The sequence below is a fragment of the Cotesia glomerata genome, linkage group LG7 (assembly GCF_020080835.1).
Source record: "Cotesia glomerata isolate CgM1 linkage group LG7, MPM_Cglom_v2.3, whole genome shotgun sequence".
NCBI lineage: Eukaryota > Metazoa > Arthropoda > Insecta > Hymenoptera > Braconidae > Cotesia > Cotesia glomerata.
In genome coordinates this window covers 6438495-6458641 of record NC_058164.1, presented here as the reverse complement: position 1 = coordinate 6458641, position 20147 = coordinate 6438495, and the positions used below count along the sequence as shown (strand labels likewise).

The 20147-nt window shown below is 30.4% G+C and overlaps 1 protein-coding gene across 5 annotated transcripts in view; it reads left to right on the top strand.

The window, feature by feature from the left end:
* LOC123269007 (E3 ubiquitin-protein ligase Rnf220-like) overlaps positions 1-20147 on the top strand; it is a 103534-nt gene that overhangs the window by 1765 nt on the left and 81622 nt on the right. For 4 of the 5 annotated variants that reach the window (XM_044734494.1, XM_044734492.1, XM_044734495.1 and 1 more), the window contains exons 2-3: positions 860-973; positions 3028-3523. In XM_044734494.1, the coding sequence (XP_044590429.1) occupies positions 860-973; positions 3028-3523 (610 nt within the window). The remainder of the gene's footprint in view (positions 1-859; positions 974-3027; positions 3524-20147) is intronic. The other variant, XM_044734493.1, reaches the window with a different exon arrangement.

Genomic DNA, 20147 nt, shown 5'->3' with positions numbered 1-20147 from the left:
ATAAATGTAAAAAAAAAGGCATAGGAGAGTAGTTTATCGAGAGTTAAATGATCGATTAAAAGAGGGATGATTGATGAGCCTAGGCAAGAACCGAAACGATTTGTCCGCGGCGATGGCTCGTGATGACGACAATTATATGCTCAACCGCTGTGGACACACACTGGTGACATGGTGACTGCTCCGCGACGGCGGACGTAATATAAAACCAATTTGATTTTGATTCCGGCATTAATACATTGGCATTGGGTGATCGGGGAACGACCACGATGATGCGGGTGGTACTGTGTGTGACCATTGCGGTGAAGCATTTGTCCACGCAATTTGGTTTTGCGTGGCTGGTTAATGCCGGATGCGATATCGATTGTTTACTGATTTAGATTTCGGCTTTTATACATTTAATTCGCCTACCAGCTGATTAACACGCGAATTTATCTCTTTAATGCTCCGTTTTAAGCTAAAACAGCTCCACTGTTTTATTTTTTATCGTTTTCGCTTTTTTGTTTTCATACACAGAAAAAAAAAACTAATTTGAAACAAGAGAAAAATTCTTGAACCAAGAAAATAATTTGGGAAAGTTTCATTTTTTTTAATCAAGGCGAAAAATTCTTTAATCAAGTTAAATTTACTTAAACCCAGAAAAATTTCTTAGTCTAAGAATTTTTTTACTCAAATCAAGAAAATTGTTCTTCAAAATTATTTATTTGATTCAAGTTAAATTTTTTTCTGTGTAAAAGATTTTTTTACGTCTGATATAATAAACGCGCACCGATCGCGATGCGTCGGAGTTAATAAAACGCAATGTTTTATTTTATTTAAAATTAATTGAAGAGTACAGAAGAAAAATCGGTGTCTGTTATAGATGGACAATTCTTCATATTTGCCGAATCATCTCCCGCCACCGTCCTTGGTCGTGTTTTCACAGGCCGGGGGACTCCCCGATGGCTTGCGAATGCAGAGACCCTTCAATCCACAAGTTAGTGCCCTTTCCTCGCAATCGTGCTTTCGTAATTGCATGAAAAGTTATGCAGATTTAGAAACAGAGATTAATACTACTTTCTCACCGCATGTCACCCGATTTATTTCTTACAGTTTATAGATTATATATTTGTAAGAATGTTTTAATCCCCTTACAAGTAATAAATTTTATAACATTACTAATTTATTATAATATTTACGTTCATTTGATTAAATGCTAATAATTTTAATCTCATTTTTTTTCATCTGACATTTAAAAAAATTTTAATTGCCATTTTTTTATTATGCAAAATTTTTTTCCAGACTAAAATATATATGTTATTTTATTTATTTATTTATTTATTTATTTATCTGGTAAAGAATTCTATCGAGTTGTAAAGACACCTGTTTATAGAACCAGTACAAAAATACCAATTTTACAATATATATAATTTTTACAAAATTTTTGTCGATAATACAATGCAAAGAGATAATAAGTACAAAAGTAATAAATTTATATAGAAAGAAATACAAAATTATAGATAATTATCATAAAAAGAAATATCCAATCAAATACTCGCATTTTCCATTACATTTTTCAAGCATGTTAACCATTAAGGTTTCTTATCCAGTAACTTAACTTTTTTTTTAACAATTTTTTACTACAGACTATAGTTTTCATATCAGCAGGGAGTTTGTTATAATATTTAATTGCTACATAATAAGCATTCTGAGTACTAATAGTTTTGTTTATTTTTGGTAGAACTAACAACTTAGATCTTGTATTTGTACATTTTTCATAAAATAGGCTTTTACATTCTTGATAGTAGTAAGTTAATGCATTTATTATAAATGAGTTTCTTATTATTAATTAAATTTCTAATATTTAATAAATAAATCTAATAATATAGTTTAATTTATCGGTTTCAATTTAAAATATAAAACTCCAGTTTTATTTTACTAAATTAATTACATCAAATTATTAAATCAGTTTTTCAATAATAAAAAAAAAAAATTCTATTTATTTTAAGATAATTTATTCTTAAATTAAAATTTCTCTTCGAATTTAATTTAATTTTAGAGCAGAAAATTCAACACAAAAATTAAATTAAAATTTTCTATATTAAAAACAATTTAATTTTACTATTAATCATTTATTTTTACTTATTGCAATTAATAAATAATATAACATAAAATAGTTGTCTCCAATTGTGTTGCATTAGCTGAAACTATCGCATAACCTTTGTTATTAAATTACTGACTTTATTATATATTTTACGAATATCGAAATTATAATTAGCAAATTATCTAACTCCATTTCAAAGAATCTTTCATTTGTACGAAAAAAAAATTAGTTCAAAATTTATTATCACTTTAAAAAACAATTTAATACATAATAGAGGTATAATATTTTAATATAATATTATTTGAATCGTTCAAATAATTTATAATTAGACTATTGCTACATCAAATATTAAAAAATCACCATCTAAAAAATAAGGAGAAACCAATTGCTAATTAGACCGTCGATATATTATTTATCTTACGCTGTGATACATCTCGTTAATTCTTCATTAATTTTTAAACCTAGTAAATCACAGACAGTGTATCAAAGATTGTTCTTACAAAATTAATAAATAAAAATAAATAATATAAAATTGCCGAACGGCGTAAAAAAAATATTTATCAAAAGCTTAAACATTTTTATTGCATAGTAGTTATTAAAAAAAAATAATAAAATAATGATTGTATTAATTTCCTCAAATGACAGAAAGAAGAAATAAAATTATTAATACCGGAGAGATAATTAGCAATAAACGATTTAGAATTCCGAATAGTATATTAATTAAACGCAATAAAAATATCAAATGAACGTTAATAACTTTAGTTATAGAGTAGTTAAAATTTATCAAGTTATTATTTTAACGGTAGATTTTACAACACAAACTATTAACCTCACCGCTTATTGCATGTAAAAAGTGCAGACTGGTATTACAAAAAGCCTAATGATTATAACTAATTAATATAAATATATAAATAAATAATAAAATATTATTTTTATCGAAACTAAAGGTAACCGATTCGAAAGAGCTGCAAGTCCCGTTCAGCACCGCCGCGCAACTGGGCTACGGACTTCACCATATGTTACACTTGCCACACCAATTTTTGCATCCTCTGGACCCACGACTACCCTTTGGAGCGTTTCGTCCCCTGGGACCGTCGGCATTTGCGCCTCCAAGCAAGTGCCTAAAAGTTGAAACCGGAGGCTCAAGTGTGTCTTCTGGACTGGCGAGCATCGGCTCGCTGTCAAACATGTCGAATATGTTTTCGCCGTCATTGCCGTCTTCGGGAGTCGCCGGTGGACTACCTGGCGGTCCGAGTAATCAAGAAGTAGCTCCGCAAAGTCCAGCTGGCTCCGCGAGTCGTTCACCCCTGGGTACTGGCCCCGGCTCGACTAATGCCTCTAATCGCGGACCCAGTCCTGATGATGATGATCGCGACACAAATGCTACGCCTGGTTCCGAGAACACCGAACGGTCTACGCCCGAGGAAGGACGGCCCTACAGACGTAAGTTGATTAATTTCTATTTTATAAATTATAATAATAATAATATTTACATTCGTAAATGTTTACGAGACATGTGTTGATGAAAAAAAAAAAAAATCTATAATAAAAAACTGGGAAATATTTATACACAAAAACCCGTCGCGAAAAAATGATATTCTTGTGGCTTCTGTTCGGGTGAATTTGTGTACCTTAATTGCCAGATGATGGAGCCATTCATTTCGCCCTCACCTTTGTGGGATACTTTTAGTTTTTTAATTCTTATTCATTTTTTCATTCTCGCTTTGTCCGCGGTTTTACCCGACCGGTCATATTTTATTTTATTTTTAATATTAAATAATTCTTGTTTTTATTTTTTTAACATCCCGGGGGTCTTTTTGTCGCTCAGGTAATTATTTACTTTCACGGTCATCTAAATTTTTTTTTGGAAAAAAGTGTTGGTTTTTAATAGTAAAAATATAAAATTTATTTATATGCTTAAAATAATCTATATTATTAAGAAAATAAGAAAAATTTTGTGTTCAGGATAGTCATATGGTAAAATTGGTTTTTTTAGTGAAATTTTGTGTCATTGCAAAGGTCTTGACTTGAATTCGTGCCTTTTAAGATTTCATATCATTCTCACCGATAGTCAATTTATTATAAGTATTTAAGCTGCATTTGAAAATACTCTATCTCAAGATACATAATTAAGAAATGATCTTGTATCTTGTGAACTATTGAAATTTTTAAAGATATAAGCTCATCCCGACATTACACTCATCGAGACCTTTCATTTAAGTTTCACAAATATAATATATATAAAATATATAAAAAATGCCATGTGGGTGGTACTCAAATGAAAGGTCTCGATTAGTGTAACATCGGGATGAGCTTATATCTTTACAAATGTCAATAATTAAGAACTGACATTGCTATCTTGTCAATTAATGATATTTTTAAAGATATAAGCTCACTCCGACATTACACTCATCGAGACCTTTCATTTGAGTACCCACATCAATTTTTCATATATTTATATATATTATATATATGTATATATGAAAAATATATCAAAAATGCATGTGGGTACTCAAATGAAAACTCTTGATGAATATAACATCAGGATGAGCTTATATCTTTAAAAACATCAATAGTTAAAAAATTACAGTGCAATTTAACAATTGCATTATTTAATAAAGCAAAATTTTATTTATTTATATTTCACAAGTCACGGCAGTCACATAGTGACTGCGAGGTTACTAGTATTTAATAGAAGTATAATATTTTGGTTAGGATCATTCAAATAATTTATAATTGGACTATTACTACATGAAAATGTTAAAAAATCACCCTCTAAAAAAAAAGGAGTTAGACCAATTGCTAATTAGACCGTCGTTTTGTTTAAGTAAAAAACTACTAAATAAAAAAATAGATAATATAAATAAAATATACAAAATGATAAATTGACAATTAGATATCCAATCGTGTATTTTGTCAGATTAAAACTGATACTCATAATAATACATAAACAGAAAAGATAGGTATGAAAGAGAGAAAGAGAATGATATATAGAGAGTGTGGGTTTATTCGCGTTATCAATTTCCTGACAAATATCTGTGTTTCCACGAGTACACACGTTACGTTCAATCACGGCGTGTGTGTTTGTCGCGAGTAACAGCAAGGGGCAGAGGCTTGATGCGTGTAGTGCATATATTTATCCACATCCACACATATAAATATGTAGTACAGATACGGGGGGTGGACCTAGTGGTGCGTTTACCTTCTCCCCGATTTGTTAGCCGCAGAGGTATCGACTAGTTCGCTCGACACGTTTCATTTCGACATCATATTACGTCCGTTATACCGCGGACGCTTGAAATATTGCGGACTATGTCGTTATACACGAGGTAAAACTCACTGTATGTACACACTATAATACACTTAAACTAGCACATTACCTATACTCCTCTAGCTACCACACTATTACGAATACAACCATAACTACGCATCAACAAAACGATCCGTTCTGCTAACTGCTCCCCGTGATACTAATGTGTATTTATAATTTACTCGCTAATAATAATCATTACTTCTGCTATTATTATTTTCATCGCAAATAAGTGTCATTTATTTATTATTTTTTACTCTACTCAGCTTACCGGCTGCTGTGAATAAAAATACAACACTGGTCAGTGGTTAAGAAAATTTTGCAATCAATAGAAATTAGTCCGCTCTTTTAATTTATTTTTTTTTTTAATGAAAATCTGAAACTTTAATCACTTTAAGACCTTTGCAATGACACTAAATTTCTAAATAACTATCCTGGACACAAAATTTTTCTTATTCTCGTAATAATATAGATTAAATAATTTTTTTAAAGCGATAATAAATTTCAAAATAATTGTATTTTCGTACAAATGGAAGATTCTTTAAATTTGCTAATAAGAACGTCGAAAAGTAATTTTACTTTTTATAATTAATAAGGGACACAGTAAAAAATTTGTCGGAAAAAATAAAAAAATAAAATGATTTGAAAGAGTAAAAAAAATTTTCGTGATTGTTACTTTTGAGTGTTAATAAATAAATAAAACAAATAATTAATATTACTCTTTTATTTATGTATGAAATAATTGCTTGACCAGCAATAATTAGTCGTAGTCTGAAGCCCGTGTTGAAAATGAACGAAAAAATAGGGATGCCAACACTTTTGTCTGTTAATTGGCGTTCTTCCGATGCCAACGAGCTTGTTATCTGTCACCTTTTCTACACTTTCAACTTTCAACTGATGTAACAAGCCAAAGTAACTAACAAATATAATTACAATTTTCAAAGATTTTCTATGCGGTCTAAAAAACTCTAGAAAAAATCCCGTTTTTTTTTTTATTATTAATTAAAAAATTATTATTATTATACTAGACAGCTGACATTTTGCGGTTTTTAATTTAATTGATAATTATTTAACACATAAATTATAAAATTTTTATTATTAAAAATCTCTTACCGGTAATAAAAAATTAATTACATAATTAAATAAAATGTTTTAGCCACAGCGTAAATTAATGACAGCAGTAGTAATAATAATAGCAGTAACTAATAATAAAAAAATATTTTTTATTTGATTATTGAATAATTTCGTGGTGCGTTATGGTTATGGTAAATCGAGGAGGACGCTGGACGGAATATTTTCGCTCTAAGAATACAAATGAGGCTAAGTGCTTTTCGAAAGCATGACAGATACGTACTGGGAGTTGTAGGTTGTAGGTACGAATGGTAGGTACTACTACTGGTGTATGTCTGTACATAGGGTCGTTGTTACACGTTTCCGATTCAGATGTACGTACGTGCATTCGGGCATCAATTTCTCACCCTCTTGTTCTCACTCGTCTAGTTCTATTCTCTTCCTCCTTTATTTTATTTCTTCTCCTCGAGTAAAATCGATCAATGGATCATTTGTCATTTTATTTGTCTCAGTGCAAAAAAAATTATGCTTTCGTGCATAATTTTTTCAGATTACTCATTATTTTTCGTATAGGTGTATTTGCTTCTGTTATTCTCACTCCTGCATTAGGTTTAAATTTAAAAAGGACAGGTAACGCGAGACTCATTATATGCTCAGGCAGTAACGAGCTACCGTTCAAATTACCGCCAACACAAACGGAATGAAATTATTGAATTACACACATCAAATATTCCCATCTTCTTTCATCTTTTTAGTATTCTTTTTTTTATCAGTTTTTATCTCATGTTTATTCATCCTTACTTATATTATCTTTATTATTATAATAATAATAATTATCATTATGAATTATACAGATAGTATTTATAAAATTTTTATTTGAATTTTAATAATTAAATTTTAGACATTTTTTATAATTTTTAAGTAATTATGCCTCAAAAGTATAAAAATATAGTGCAGAAATATTCTTTTGATATGAAATAAATATAAACTCAAAAAAATATTCATTTCAAGTTAAAAAATTTTGGAGCAAAAAAATTTTTTTTGAAACAAAACAATTTTCATTTTTTAAAATATTTTATTCAGTCAAAAAATTATTTTTCTAGATAGTTGAAAATTTTATTTGAATTGAATAAAAATTATTTTAATCAATTCAAACAAGAAAATATACTCTGAATAAATATCAAAAATCTAAATTGTGTTAAGAAAATTTTCTTTTTTTTTTTTTTGTGTAAATTTTAAAATAATTTTAGAAATTTTAATTTTACTTATCTGAGTAAAATTAAGCCTTATAAAAAATCCGAGTTTAGTGTAAAATTATTTAAAGTATTTTTTATTATTTTGGCAAGCAACTACAAGGCTATTATTAATAAAAAAAAAAAATTTAGCTATTCTTTGTGGAGAGCTTTTGATAAAAACTATAAAATGTTTTTTTGTGGATTGCATACCGGTATTTTATCTTTTGCTCTTTGGCTAGTTCACTTGCTCGTAATATTGGCAAAGTGTCGGAACAGTTGCTGTCTAACGGTGTTACACATAAATGACTGAGGAAAAAAGAGGGAAGAGGAATGAGGAGGACTCCTCCCTAGTCCTCCTCATCACCACGCCCCGACATAACACAGTAGACTGCTACAGTTATGAAAGTTTCCGCGGTTTCGTGGAGGGGTTCAAGCTTTGGAGGATAAAACACCGTGGAAGTGCAGCATTAAGCGGGACAGAGAAATAACTACCCCCGGTGCGAGCTGGGTGAGTGGGTGGCTAAGTTAAATGCCTGTTTCTAGGAGGCGGAGCTTCTATTTCTAGAGTCATACGTACTCTCTACATTCTACTCTCAACTCCACGGGTTTTGTTGTCTACTGCGCGAGAATTGAGTATCAAGCTTTGATTACATGTAAGTAGCAAGGTTTTATCTCGCTGTCGATGGACAGCTTCAGGAAAAATTTTCGCTTGATTTAGAATCATTCTCTTTCGGCGGAGATGACGGATTAGGGATGAGGGACAGGAGCTTGTCTAGGAATAAAAGGGTTAGTGTCTTAAGACAATGCTCGTACTTGCGCGAAACGCCTGCTCCGCCCAGGAATCTTCTTCATACCGGAGTAATATACAGAGGAGGAGAACCGACGCAGACTTGGGTTTATTCTTGCGCAGTAGAAAAATTTATAAACTTGTACGACCATCATTTTTATTTATTTACGGTACTTGGGGGTAGGGTCGGGTTATTGCTTTATTTTGTCAGTTTAGAGGGATTATTTTCATAAATTTTTTAAAGATTTTTGGTCACTGGAAATTTGTTATCAATTTTAGGGAAATTTTTGGATAAAACGAAATTTTATTTTAAGATTTAGTATATTAATTATTTTTTTTTTTGAGGCTCAAATGATTGCAAGTTAATTATTACTCCTAAAATAATTAAATAAACAATTATGTACAGAAAAAAAATTAACTTGGATCAAGAGAAAAATTCTTAAACCAAGAAAATAATTTTGAAAAGTTTCATTGCCTTGGATCAAGGCGGAAAATTCTTGAATCAAGTAAAATTTACTTAAACCAAAAAAAATTTCTTAGTTTAAGAATTTTTCTACTCAAATCAAAAAGATTAAATTCTCCAAAATTATTTACTTAATTCAAGTAAATTTTTTTTTCTGTGTGGTAATTAATATACACTGTTATTATTTTTATTAATATTTCATAGAAAATATCCTGAAATAATATTTAAAATTGAAATTTTATGGATAACTTTCTCTTTATTACAAATACTTTTTAATTAGGTCTTATTACTCGAGGCTTTATTACCCGTGAGTACCTTAAATTTTTTTTCAATGTCTTTTTGTATCAACTTATGATATAAATTAAATTTTGCAATTAATTTCTAAAAACTTGGAATAAAATGAGACATTTTAAAAAAGATTTATCCAAACTTTAGTAAAATAAATAGGCAAAAAATTTCACTCCAAGTTTTTAATCTTTTAAAAATGAAATTCTAAAAAAATTTCACAACCAAGCTCAAAAGCTGGACAATTTATTTTTTATTCCAAAAGTACAAGTTTAAAAAACAAAAAAAATAAGTTTTCATTCTGTTATTTTTTATTTATTTTTTTTGAATTGATTTTTTGCAATCCCACCCTCTCCCTTAGCCACTGGCTGTCTCTGTACGTTTACATAATACACGCATATATATGTATTTGGTTTTATAGTAAACGTACGGGTTGACTCGTGACAGAAATTACTAAATGGTCACGCGGGCAAGGGAGAATCGGGAGTCCTGGCGGGCCAGTTAAACCAAATACATATATGGAATGGGCAGTCGCGAAGCAAAGGGAGCAGCCGAGAGTACAGAGAGTAGAGCGTTGAAGTGAGTTGTATGTACCCTGCGAGGGTGAGTGATGAAAAGGGGTTGAGGGCAAAGACAGAGACAGAGTCGGTGAGTTAGGTGTTGGAGCTCCGCGTCGAGAGGAAGTGGCGGTGTGTGCCTCACGCGCATATTAATCTCTTCAACCGCACATCAGCAGCTCCAGCCTAAAGCCTAGTGCCCAGCAGACCCGGAGTACTACTATACTCCATCCATCTCAACTCTGAACTCCGACCCCCTCGGGTAGGAGCAGTGCAAGAGTACAGGGCGAGGAGTTTCGTCTCTCCTCTCTGTGCTCTACGCACTTGCTGTTTCACTTTGACTCGTTCCGCATGGCATTGTGTCGGCGATAACTAACGTCCAGTTACGCTTGCGGTAAATTCCCAAATCTGGAGAGAGGAAGTCCGCGGCGCGGCCTCATGCCAAATGTGTAGCTTGTAGCTTGTAGCAATGCGTCGAAATTGTCGGGAAACGTGCTGAAGCAACTAAAATCGACGTATGCATGTTATGATTGTTCTTCAGGTCTTATCGGGTCCTATCAACGCGTGAGGAGAATAAAGTTGTCATTATTGTTGAGCTTTGATAGGTGTCATTAAATTTTTGGGCTCTAATGGAAAATTATTTGATTTGAGAAAAATATTTTTTTTTGAATTTTAATCTTTGTTAAAAATATTTATTTTTTTTTTTTTTTTTTCATTAAAATTAAATTAAAAATTTTGAATAAGAACAGGAAATTCTCCAGAAAAATTTTAGTTTTAATAAAAAAAAATTTTATTTTATTCTAACAGAACAAAAAGTTTACTTGTTTCAAGAAAATTTTTTAAGTTTGTTTGAAGACTCAAGTTGTTTTGGAGCAAATCAAAAATTTTCTTGTCAAAAAAATTTTCTCTTTCGACCAAAAAACTTTTTTTTTCTGTGTAGAGAATTTTTTGATTAAATAAAAACAATTAACTTTCTTAAAAGAAATTTAAACTGAATTAAATTTACTTACACAAAAAAATTTTTAATTGATTAAAGAATTTTTTTTCTTAAAATCAAGATAATTTTTCTATTGAAAATTCAATTTTATAAAAAATTTAATATAACAAAAATAAAATAAACTGCCTTAAAAATTACAGATTATGATTTTGAGTTTGGGTAAAAATAAAAGAAGGGGTTGTTGAGCGATTTCGCTGTAAAATTATTATAAGTGGTGATGAAACTCTCGCGCGATGAAGAGGAGAAAGCGATAGACAGAAATCACGCGTGTGGTTTTGCGGGCAACATTTCTGACCGCCGAACACTAAAGTTCGAATTGAACTGTCACCATCAGCTGATGTCGAGCGTGACCACGCGCAGGTTAACGCGCGAAATGTTCGTTCATAATAACTGCGGTTGCTAGTCAGGAAATTCTCTAAACGCCTGTTTGGATTTCGCGATGGCATTTTCACACCTCGGTTAATCTGCCAGCTTCGAAATTCTTTCCATTATTTACATTGTTATTATAACATTTATCCTGTTTTACGGATTAAATTCCACTCTTTTAACAATTACATGGATACAATGAAAATGACATTTTGGTCTCTTCTCCAAAGGTCAACAAAATGTTTAAAAAAATTATTAATATGTAGAAAATAAGTACAAATATCAAACATAAAATCCGGAAGCTCATTGTCACATTGGATGTGCTCGTGTAATATATAATGCCCATAAATAATAATGGATAGCTTCTCAGTTAGGTGATAACTCCTCAGTAATCCATTCCAGGCATCAGTAGCGTAGCATAGAATTATAGAGGCATAAAAGTATAAATAAAATGTGAAGTGAGAAGCTCAAAATCTTTCTCTACTCTCATCCCGGATGTCATTACACTTGGGGCTACTTACAAAAGAAAAGAACAAGAAGTAAAGTAGTAAGTAGTAGTATAAGTGAAGACCCTTTTTCTCCCTTTAGAAAGTCGTTGTGTCTTAAGCCTTCAAGTAAGACATTTCAACCTTTAGCCCTTTCGCTTGTACGTTGTACGACACCCTACAAGATATTTACGAGTGGTAAAGACCCGCACACCAATCCTACCAATGTCTTGTACAAACGCCAACGCATTTTAGCTTCAACTGTCTTTCTTTTATTCTCTTTTTATCCTCTTTATAACTATAGTTGAGTGAAAAATGGCCCGACCGACAATTAACCGAAATCACTGGAACTAAAAGCGTTTGTCACTGTCTTCTGTAAGCTCGTATTTACTAACTTTTATCTATGTCTATTTGTAGTCGATAGTTTTAGAAAATCTCATTCATTTATTTTATAAATAAATTTACATCTATAATTTTTTTTCTTATATTTTTACGAGGTGTAGAGACGAAATCGGTTGATTTATAATTCTCAAAGTGTCCATGCATTAGGTTAGTAAAAAATCGAAAAATTTCTTTCCACGTTTATCCACCTCTTTTAATTTATTTATTTTCGTCCCGCTTCTTTTTTCGCCTCCTGACTACTAATGTAAGAGCTCTTTGACACGATCGCGCTAACACAATTAACCAATTAGGGCATTTTTAATCTCGTTGGTAGTGTTTCGCTCGAACGACTTGCCACCCGACGTCGTCATCCTCACTGTTCACTGGTCACGAGCCACCGGAAAAATAAATTTACTCAAACGTTGGACGGGATTAAATCGCTGATTACACTTTATTTTTATTTTACTATCTATTCATTTTTTTTTTATTTTATTTTTGTCTCAGTCTTAGTCTCTACCTCTACTCTATTTTAATTAATTTTGTACTGTATGTGTATACTTAAATAAGTCGATAAATTATTTTTCACCAAACTCTTCTCGTCACTGTCTTCAATTAAAAACCCACGATGTTTTTAAATCTAATTTTAATTTATTCCTACGCTTATAATTTATTTAAACTGCTGTTTGGTATTTTAAAATTTCTAGATAAATTACATCGCTAAAATGTCTATCGTAAATTAATTATAAATAAAATTTATTTTTATCCAACGAATATATATGAATAAAAAACAAATTATATTTTTACTTTAAATGTATTTTTTTTATTTCTCACTACGCATTTGACAATTATTCGGTAATTTATCAACGAAATCCTTGAACAATGGGCAAACGTTAAACTGCAGCATTACGAATAAGAAATACGCACGTGACTTGTTAGAGTCTCTTTATTCGCGCCAAGAATTTCGAGCTCACAAACAGGGTGTTTGAAAAATTTACTTATATTTAGTATTAAAATTTATGTTCATTGAAAAAAATTTGCGCTTAATTTTAGAGAAAAGTAAGCTGAAAAAACGAGGGGTGGAAAGTTTTTAGGAATAAAATATTGCAAAGAGAAAAATTATAATTGGGGAGGTGTAATGAAATGGTAGAAAATTAATAGATCACCCGGTAGGTAAGAAAAAGATTCGAGATGGAGAACAAGTTCACGTTCGAATCTTGTATATATATGTATAAGAAGTAAGAAGTAAAACCGAATATAAGCTTGGAAGGAGGAGGTAAGGGTGAAATCTAAAAACAAAAGTATCTCATTGTGTGTTAATATGGTGCGTTGCTTTTGCTCTGTTCACTCTGTTCTCTGTTAGTCCTATCCACCTCGCTCGCCTCTTTGCCACTCGCACCATTGCAAAAGACATATAATGCCTTTTTTACTTTAGTTTCTTTATAATATATTTTATTATTATTATTATCATTATTTTATAAAAATTTACAAACGATAATAATAATCTATATTTTAAAAAGAATAAGAAAAATTTTGTGTCCACGATAGTCATATGATAAAATCGGTTTTTTTAGTGAAATTTTGTGTCATTGCAAAGGTCTTGATTTGAATTTGTGCCTTTTCAAGGTTTCAAATCATTCTCACCGATAGTCAATTTATAACGATAAGTATTTAGGCTGCATTCGAAAATGCTCTATCTGTAGATACATAATTAGGAAATGACTTTGTATCTTGTGAACTATTGACATTTTTAAAGATATAAGCTCACCTCGACATCACACTCATCGAGACCTTTCATTTGAATACCCACATCAATTTTTCATATATTTTATATATTTATATATTTCACAAATACCATATATGTACTCAAATGAAAGGTCTTAATTAGTGTTACATTGGGATGAGCTTATATCTGTAAAAACGTCAATATTTAAGAAAGTACAGTGCAATTTAACTGTGCAGAATATCTTGTGAACTATTGATATTTTTTTAAGATATATAAGCTCACCCCGACATTACGCTCATCGAGACCTTTCATTTGAGTACCCACATCAATTTTTCATATATTTATATATATTATATACATGTATATATGAAAAATATATGAAAATGGATGTAGGTACTCAAATGAAAGCTCTTGATTAGTGTAACATCGGGATGAGCTTATATCTTTAAAAACGTCAATAGTTAAGAAAGTACAGTGCAATTTAACAAAATTCATTATTTAATAAAGCAAAATTTTATTTATTTATAGTTCACAAGTCGCGGCAGTCACATAGTGACTGCAAGATTGCTAGTAACACTTAAAAAACTTATGATACGAGAAAATGATAAGAAAGCATTTTTATAGAAAACTTAATTCTCTACAAAAAAGTTTTCTTTCAATTTTATCGTATCAGAATTTTAATTTTTTGTGTAAAAGTCCCTAATATTAAAAATTCATAAAAATTTTGGATTTAAAAATTGATAATTTATTATTTATGATATTCTTGAATCAAATAAAAAATAAATTTTTTTAAAACGGTTAAGTATTAACTATAAACCTCGGTAAATCGGTTTCCCCTTATAAAGTTAACGTATGTACATATCTACAGGCCTAGATGTCCTAAATTACGATAAAATTCTAGCGTCAATTTTCAGCAGCTTAGGGCGTAGGGCAGTACAGTGGGAAGTGAGCAAGAAAAGGTAGGATATAGGACGTAGAACGTAGAGCATAGTATAGCTTCTCGCAGGGGTCGAGCACACTTGGGCCACATATTGGATCATATCGTATCTTCTCACAGCCCATGAATAATGCATTCGAATTCTCCACCTCTTACCGTCTCGTTACTTTATTCTCTTTCGTTTACGTTTTACTATTTCAAATTTTAAACTCACGATTATATTTTTCTCAAGCCGATACGGGATATAATACTTTACTTTGTACTCACTAGGTAGCTTTCCCGTCCACCGTCTACGTCTGCGTTCTTCGGAATATTTTATCGGGCTATTAAATGATTATCAATTACCGCGTTTAATTGTGGTCATAAATAAGACGGGCCAAGAAAATAAATAAAAATGTGAGGAAAAAATAAAATTTATATTTACATCGATAAATTTTTTTTCAAAGATCGATTGTAAAAATTCTTGTTAAAATATTTGTTGGATTGCGTATATTAACCTTCAAGTGAAATTGCCAAATAAATCTTGGATTACCTACACTCTGCTCCCTTGTCTTAGGTATTTTCATGATACTTTTATTCTTTCTCTTGTCTTACAATTGTCGTAAAAAATAGCCCTCTGTCAAGGGGATGATATGAGGTATGGCTACAGATATATAAAGTGTAAATATATTTTTTTTTTATGTTGTTTAGTTGAAAAATTTTTTTAAAATTTTTGTTCAATGTTTCAAGTGATTTTTCAGTAATAAAAAAAAAACTTCTGCTTAAACCCAAAATTCTGAGTTAAATATTGAATATAAAAATAAATTCTAAGAAATTGTTCAAAAGTCTGAAGAATTTATTTTTTTAATTTTTTGAACAATTTTTTAGAAATAAAAGGTAAAATTTTGAGTGAAACATTGAAGATATAAAAAAATTATAAAAAATTTTTTTGATAGAAAATTTAACCAAATTTTAAACCCAAATGTGTTAAGAATTTTTTTTGGAGTTGATTAAAAAATAATTTATCGAATTATCAAATTAAAAAATTTCATTTTTTTGTTAAAATTTTTCAGTTATATTCATTTATGAAAATTAAAATTACTGTAACAGTCAAGTTCATAGATATAAAAATAAACATGTAAGAAAGATAAAGGGGTCATTTGCGGAGTAAGAAGCTCCAAGATCGTAACTAGCTGGATTGAAAGCGGTTTCTAAAATTAATTACAGAGATCTGTGCTCCAGACTCTGTTGGTAGTAGTGAGAGTGAGGGATGAGGGCACCCTTGCACTAAAGTATTCACGAAAGGCTCGTTAGTTGAGTAAGAAGGACAGCAAAGACAGCAACGGAGAAGAGAACCGAAAAAAATCTCAACGTAAAAATTCCGAGGCGTACTAGTTCTGGTTCTGTAAGCTATAGGTTCAAGGGGATGAAGGAAATTTAAGTAGTCTGCGAAGCCAGGGTGCTTAGCTCCTCGTTCGACCCCAAAAAGACGTCCACACGTTTCTCGATATATGTTTTACAGTAACATTTAGTCTTTATATTGAATTTATATTCATTCTATACTCGGGTTTGGATTCACAGGATTTTTCTTTTATGGCTCGAATCAAAGAGTATTTATACTGTTTCAAAATTATCTGCTTCTTTAATATTACTTTGGTCTGATTAAATATTCAAACGATTCTTTTAATAGTTGATTACAAGTTATACATCTATTCAAAATATATTTTTAATAATAAAAACTAGCAATCTTGCAGTCACTATGTGACTGCCGTGACTTGTAGAATATAAAAAAAATTTTTGCTTTATTAAATAATGACTATTGTTAAATTGCACTGTATTTTCTTAACTATTGACGTTTTTAAAGATATAAGCTCATCTCGATGTTACACTCATCAAGAGCTTTCATTTGAGTACCCACATGCATTTTCATATATTTTTCATATATTTATATATGTATATAAATATATGAAATATATGAAAAATTGATGTGGGTACTCAAATGAAAGGTTTCGATGAGTGTAATGTCAGGGTGAGTTTATATCTTTAAAAATGTCAATAGTTCACAAGATACAAGGTAATTTCTTAATTATTGACATTTTTAAAGATATAAGCTCATCTCGATGTTACACTCATCAAGAGCTTCCATTTGAGTACCCACATGCATTTTCATATATTTATATATACAAATATATAAAATATATGAAAAATTGATGTGGGTATTCAAATGAAAGGTTTCGATGAGTGTAATGTCGGGGTAAGCTTATATCTTTAAAAATGTCAATAGTTCACAAGATACAAGGTCATTTCTTAATTATGTATCTAGAGATAGAGAATTTTTGAATGCAGCCTAAATACGTATCATAATAAATTGACTATCGGTGAGAATGATATGAAACCTTGAAAAGGTACAAATTCAAGTCAAGACTTATGCAATGACACTACATTTCATTAAAAAAACCGATTTTATCATATGACTATCATGGACACAAAATTTTTCTTATTCTGTTCGTAATTTAGATTATAAAAAGTTCGCAAAATTAAAAATTTTTTAATTTTTACATCAATTTAAAATTCTGTCCAACGAATGCGAGATACGATAAAAGTGATAGGAACCTTTATTGTAGAGAATTAAATTTCCGACAAAAAAGCTCTCTTTTCATTTTTTCGTATTTTTAATATTTAGCCTAAAATACAAACTTTAGTAAGTTACGACTGCTCAAAAATTTTTTTCAATCTTTTTTCGCAGTTTAAAATAATTTATTTTTAATTTCCAAACTAAAACCCGAACAAAATATTTAGACCGAGGAATTAGCCGAGAACATCAGTAAAAATAATAAGATTGATGGAGCAATGCGATTTAAAACATAATATTTATTTAGTTTTTATTATATTTTTTTAAGGGTAAACTTGTTCACCCAGCTTATCGTGAATCCCACATAACGAAAGCGGGTTTGTCCTCTGGTAATACCTATGTAATCCCCACGTATAAACGTAGTAAGTCTCGATGACTGGTTGGATATCACTGGTAAGCTTCTAACCACTGCATCCGCGCCCTGCTCGTTCGATTTGTTTTCCTACATCCTACAATTGTGCGGGCACTTGTGTCTATCTGTCCCACACCCATACCCATCCACATTTCTCTTCCCTCTTTACTCTTTTCTCCTTCATTTCTCGACGTATTTATATATAATTACGTATAAATATGTAGTGTTTGAGTATCGAGTATCGAGTATTCCAGTATCTCTGTACATACTAATATAATACAAGTCACAGTTACAAGTGGTGTTTCTCGTAAAATATTGCTTTAATTACATCGAATTTACGTGTTGTATTGAATACGTAACGTCTTATATGTGTCGACTTTTCTCACGGTCCTTAGACAATGAGGACATTCATTGGACGGCAAGAACCGTCGCATTCTATCGTGCAGTTAAAGTCTTAATCGTTTGCCACGGAATGTTCGATAGAGGGAATGAATTTTTAAATAAAATCAAACAGACAACAAGAATAGAAATTTTTTTATTATCATTATTGTTATTATCATAATATATTTATCCTGCCTTTATAGTTCACCATGGACCTTATATTAACAACAATCTCCACATTACTTCTGCATTCCGATCACGATATACAATGTACTCTCTCTTGTACGTCGGTAGAATTTTCGGTTTTTTTAAATAAATATGTCTTATTATCTATATTATTAAGAGAATAAGAAAAATTTTGTCTCCAGGATAGTCATATGATAAAATCGGTTTTTCAAAATGAAATTTAGTGTCATTGTAAAGGTCTTGACTTGAATTTGTGCCTTTTCAAGATTTCATATCATTTTCACCTATAGTCAATTTATTATGATAAGTATTTAGGCTGCATTCGAAAATACTCTACCTCTAGATACATAATTAAGAAATGACCTTGTATCTTGTGAACTATTGATATTTTTAAAGGAATAAGCTCACCTTGGCATTACACTCATCGAGACCTTTCATTTGAGTACCCATATCAATTTTTCATATATTTTATATATATTATATATATATGTATAAATGAAAAATATATGAAAATGCATGTGGGTACTCAAATGAAAGCTCTTGATGAGTGTAACATCGGGATGAGCTTATATCTTTATAAATGTCAATAGTTAATAAAGTACCGTACACTTTAACAAAAGTCATTATATAATTATGCAAAATTTTATTTATTATAGTTCGCAATTCTCGGCAGTTACATAGTTACTGCAGATTGTTAGTTTATTTTATTTTCACTATAAATTTCATAATTGATTCAATTAAAAACATTTTTACAAGTAAGGTAAAAGCCCCAATAGATGATCATGTACCAGTATATGATCACTCCATGTATTTGTATACCTATATTTGTGAATATAGATATACAGATACATGGAGTGATCATATACTGGTACGTGATCATCTATTGGGGCTTTTACCTTACTTAAAAAATATTTTCAGATCTTAAGTTTTTGTAAATTTCAAGAAATTAATATTAAAAAAAAACTATCTATTTTTTTTAAGGAAAGATAAAAAAATGTACGTACATGTAACAATATACATATGTTAAAGAATTTAACCCACCGAAGAAAGTGATCATACATGACACTACTATACGGCTATTACGGAAATTGAGGCATTTGAGCTGTACTCATACTCATGAGTGAATGAGTGGGTAGGGTTGCATCCAGTTAGACGGTTCAGTACTTGCCGTGAGAGATCTTGCTATTCAATCCTCTACTCTGTACACATACTACACTGTATATGTATATTTATACGTAGCTACTTCGCTAAGTACCTGTTTGTGTATAATGTGTATCGTATATAATACACTGATCCTTATTCATGGACCGACACACACAGCTAAACCGGCAGAGGTATAAAGAGCAAAGTATATAAACAATACACTCATATGTCATGGACATTTAATCTATCCAGCATCACAACACTGTAAACTGCAAACAAGATCGAAAAGAGCAAATGGCAATAGTAGTTTTGCTTAAATTACCCCCGCGAGCGGAGGGAATCAAATCATTCAAGCTTGCGGTGATACATTTCAAAAACAAATAGTAAACCGTATCCCCAGTCAATATTAGTTGTCATATTGTTGTTGTAATGTTAATGTTAAATTATCATTATCATTATTGTTATTATCGTCATCATTACAAATTTGCAAGCATCAAGAAGCTAAATTTTCAATCGATTCGCTAAGTATACAATGCTACTGAATAAAACAAATAATTTATCTAGATTACGGTGATTTATTTAATTATTATTAATAATAATAATAATTTACGATCTGTAATATTAAATTTTGTGGTTTAATTTTGACATTCAAATAAACTCTTCGATATTATATTAATTATTAATTACTTTATGATAAATTTGTGTTTCAAAATATTTAATAATTCAAAATTTAATATTGTCGAATATGGTTTGTTTGCAAAATATTTAATATTATAATAATCATAACAATCATCAAC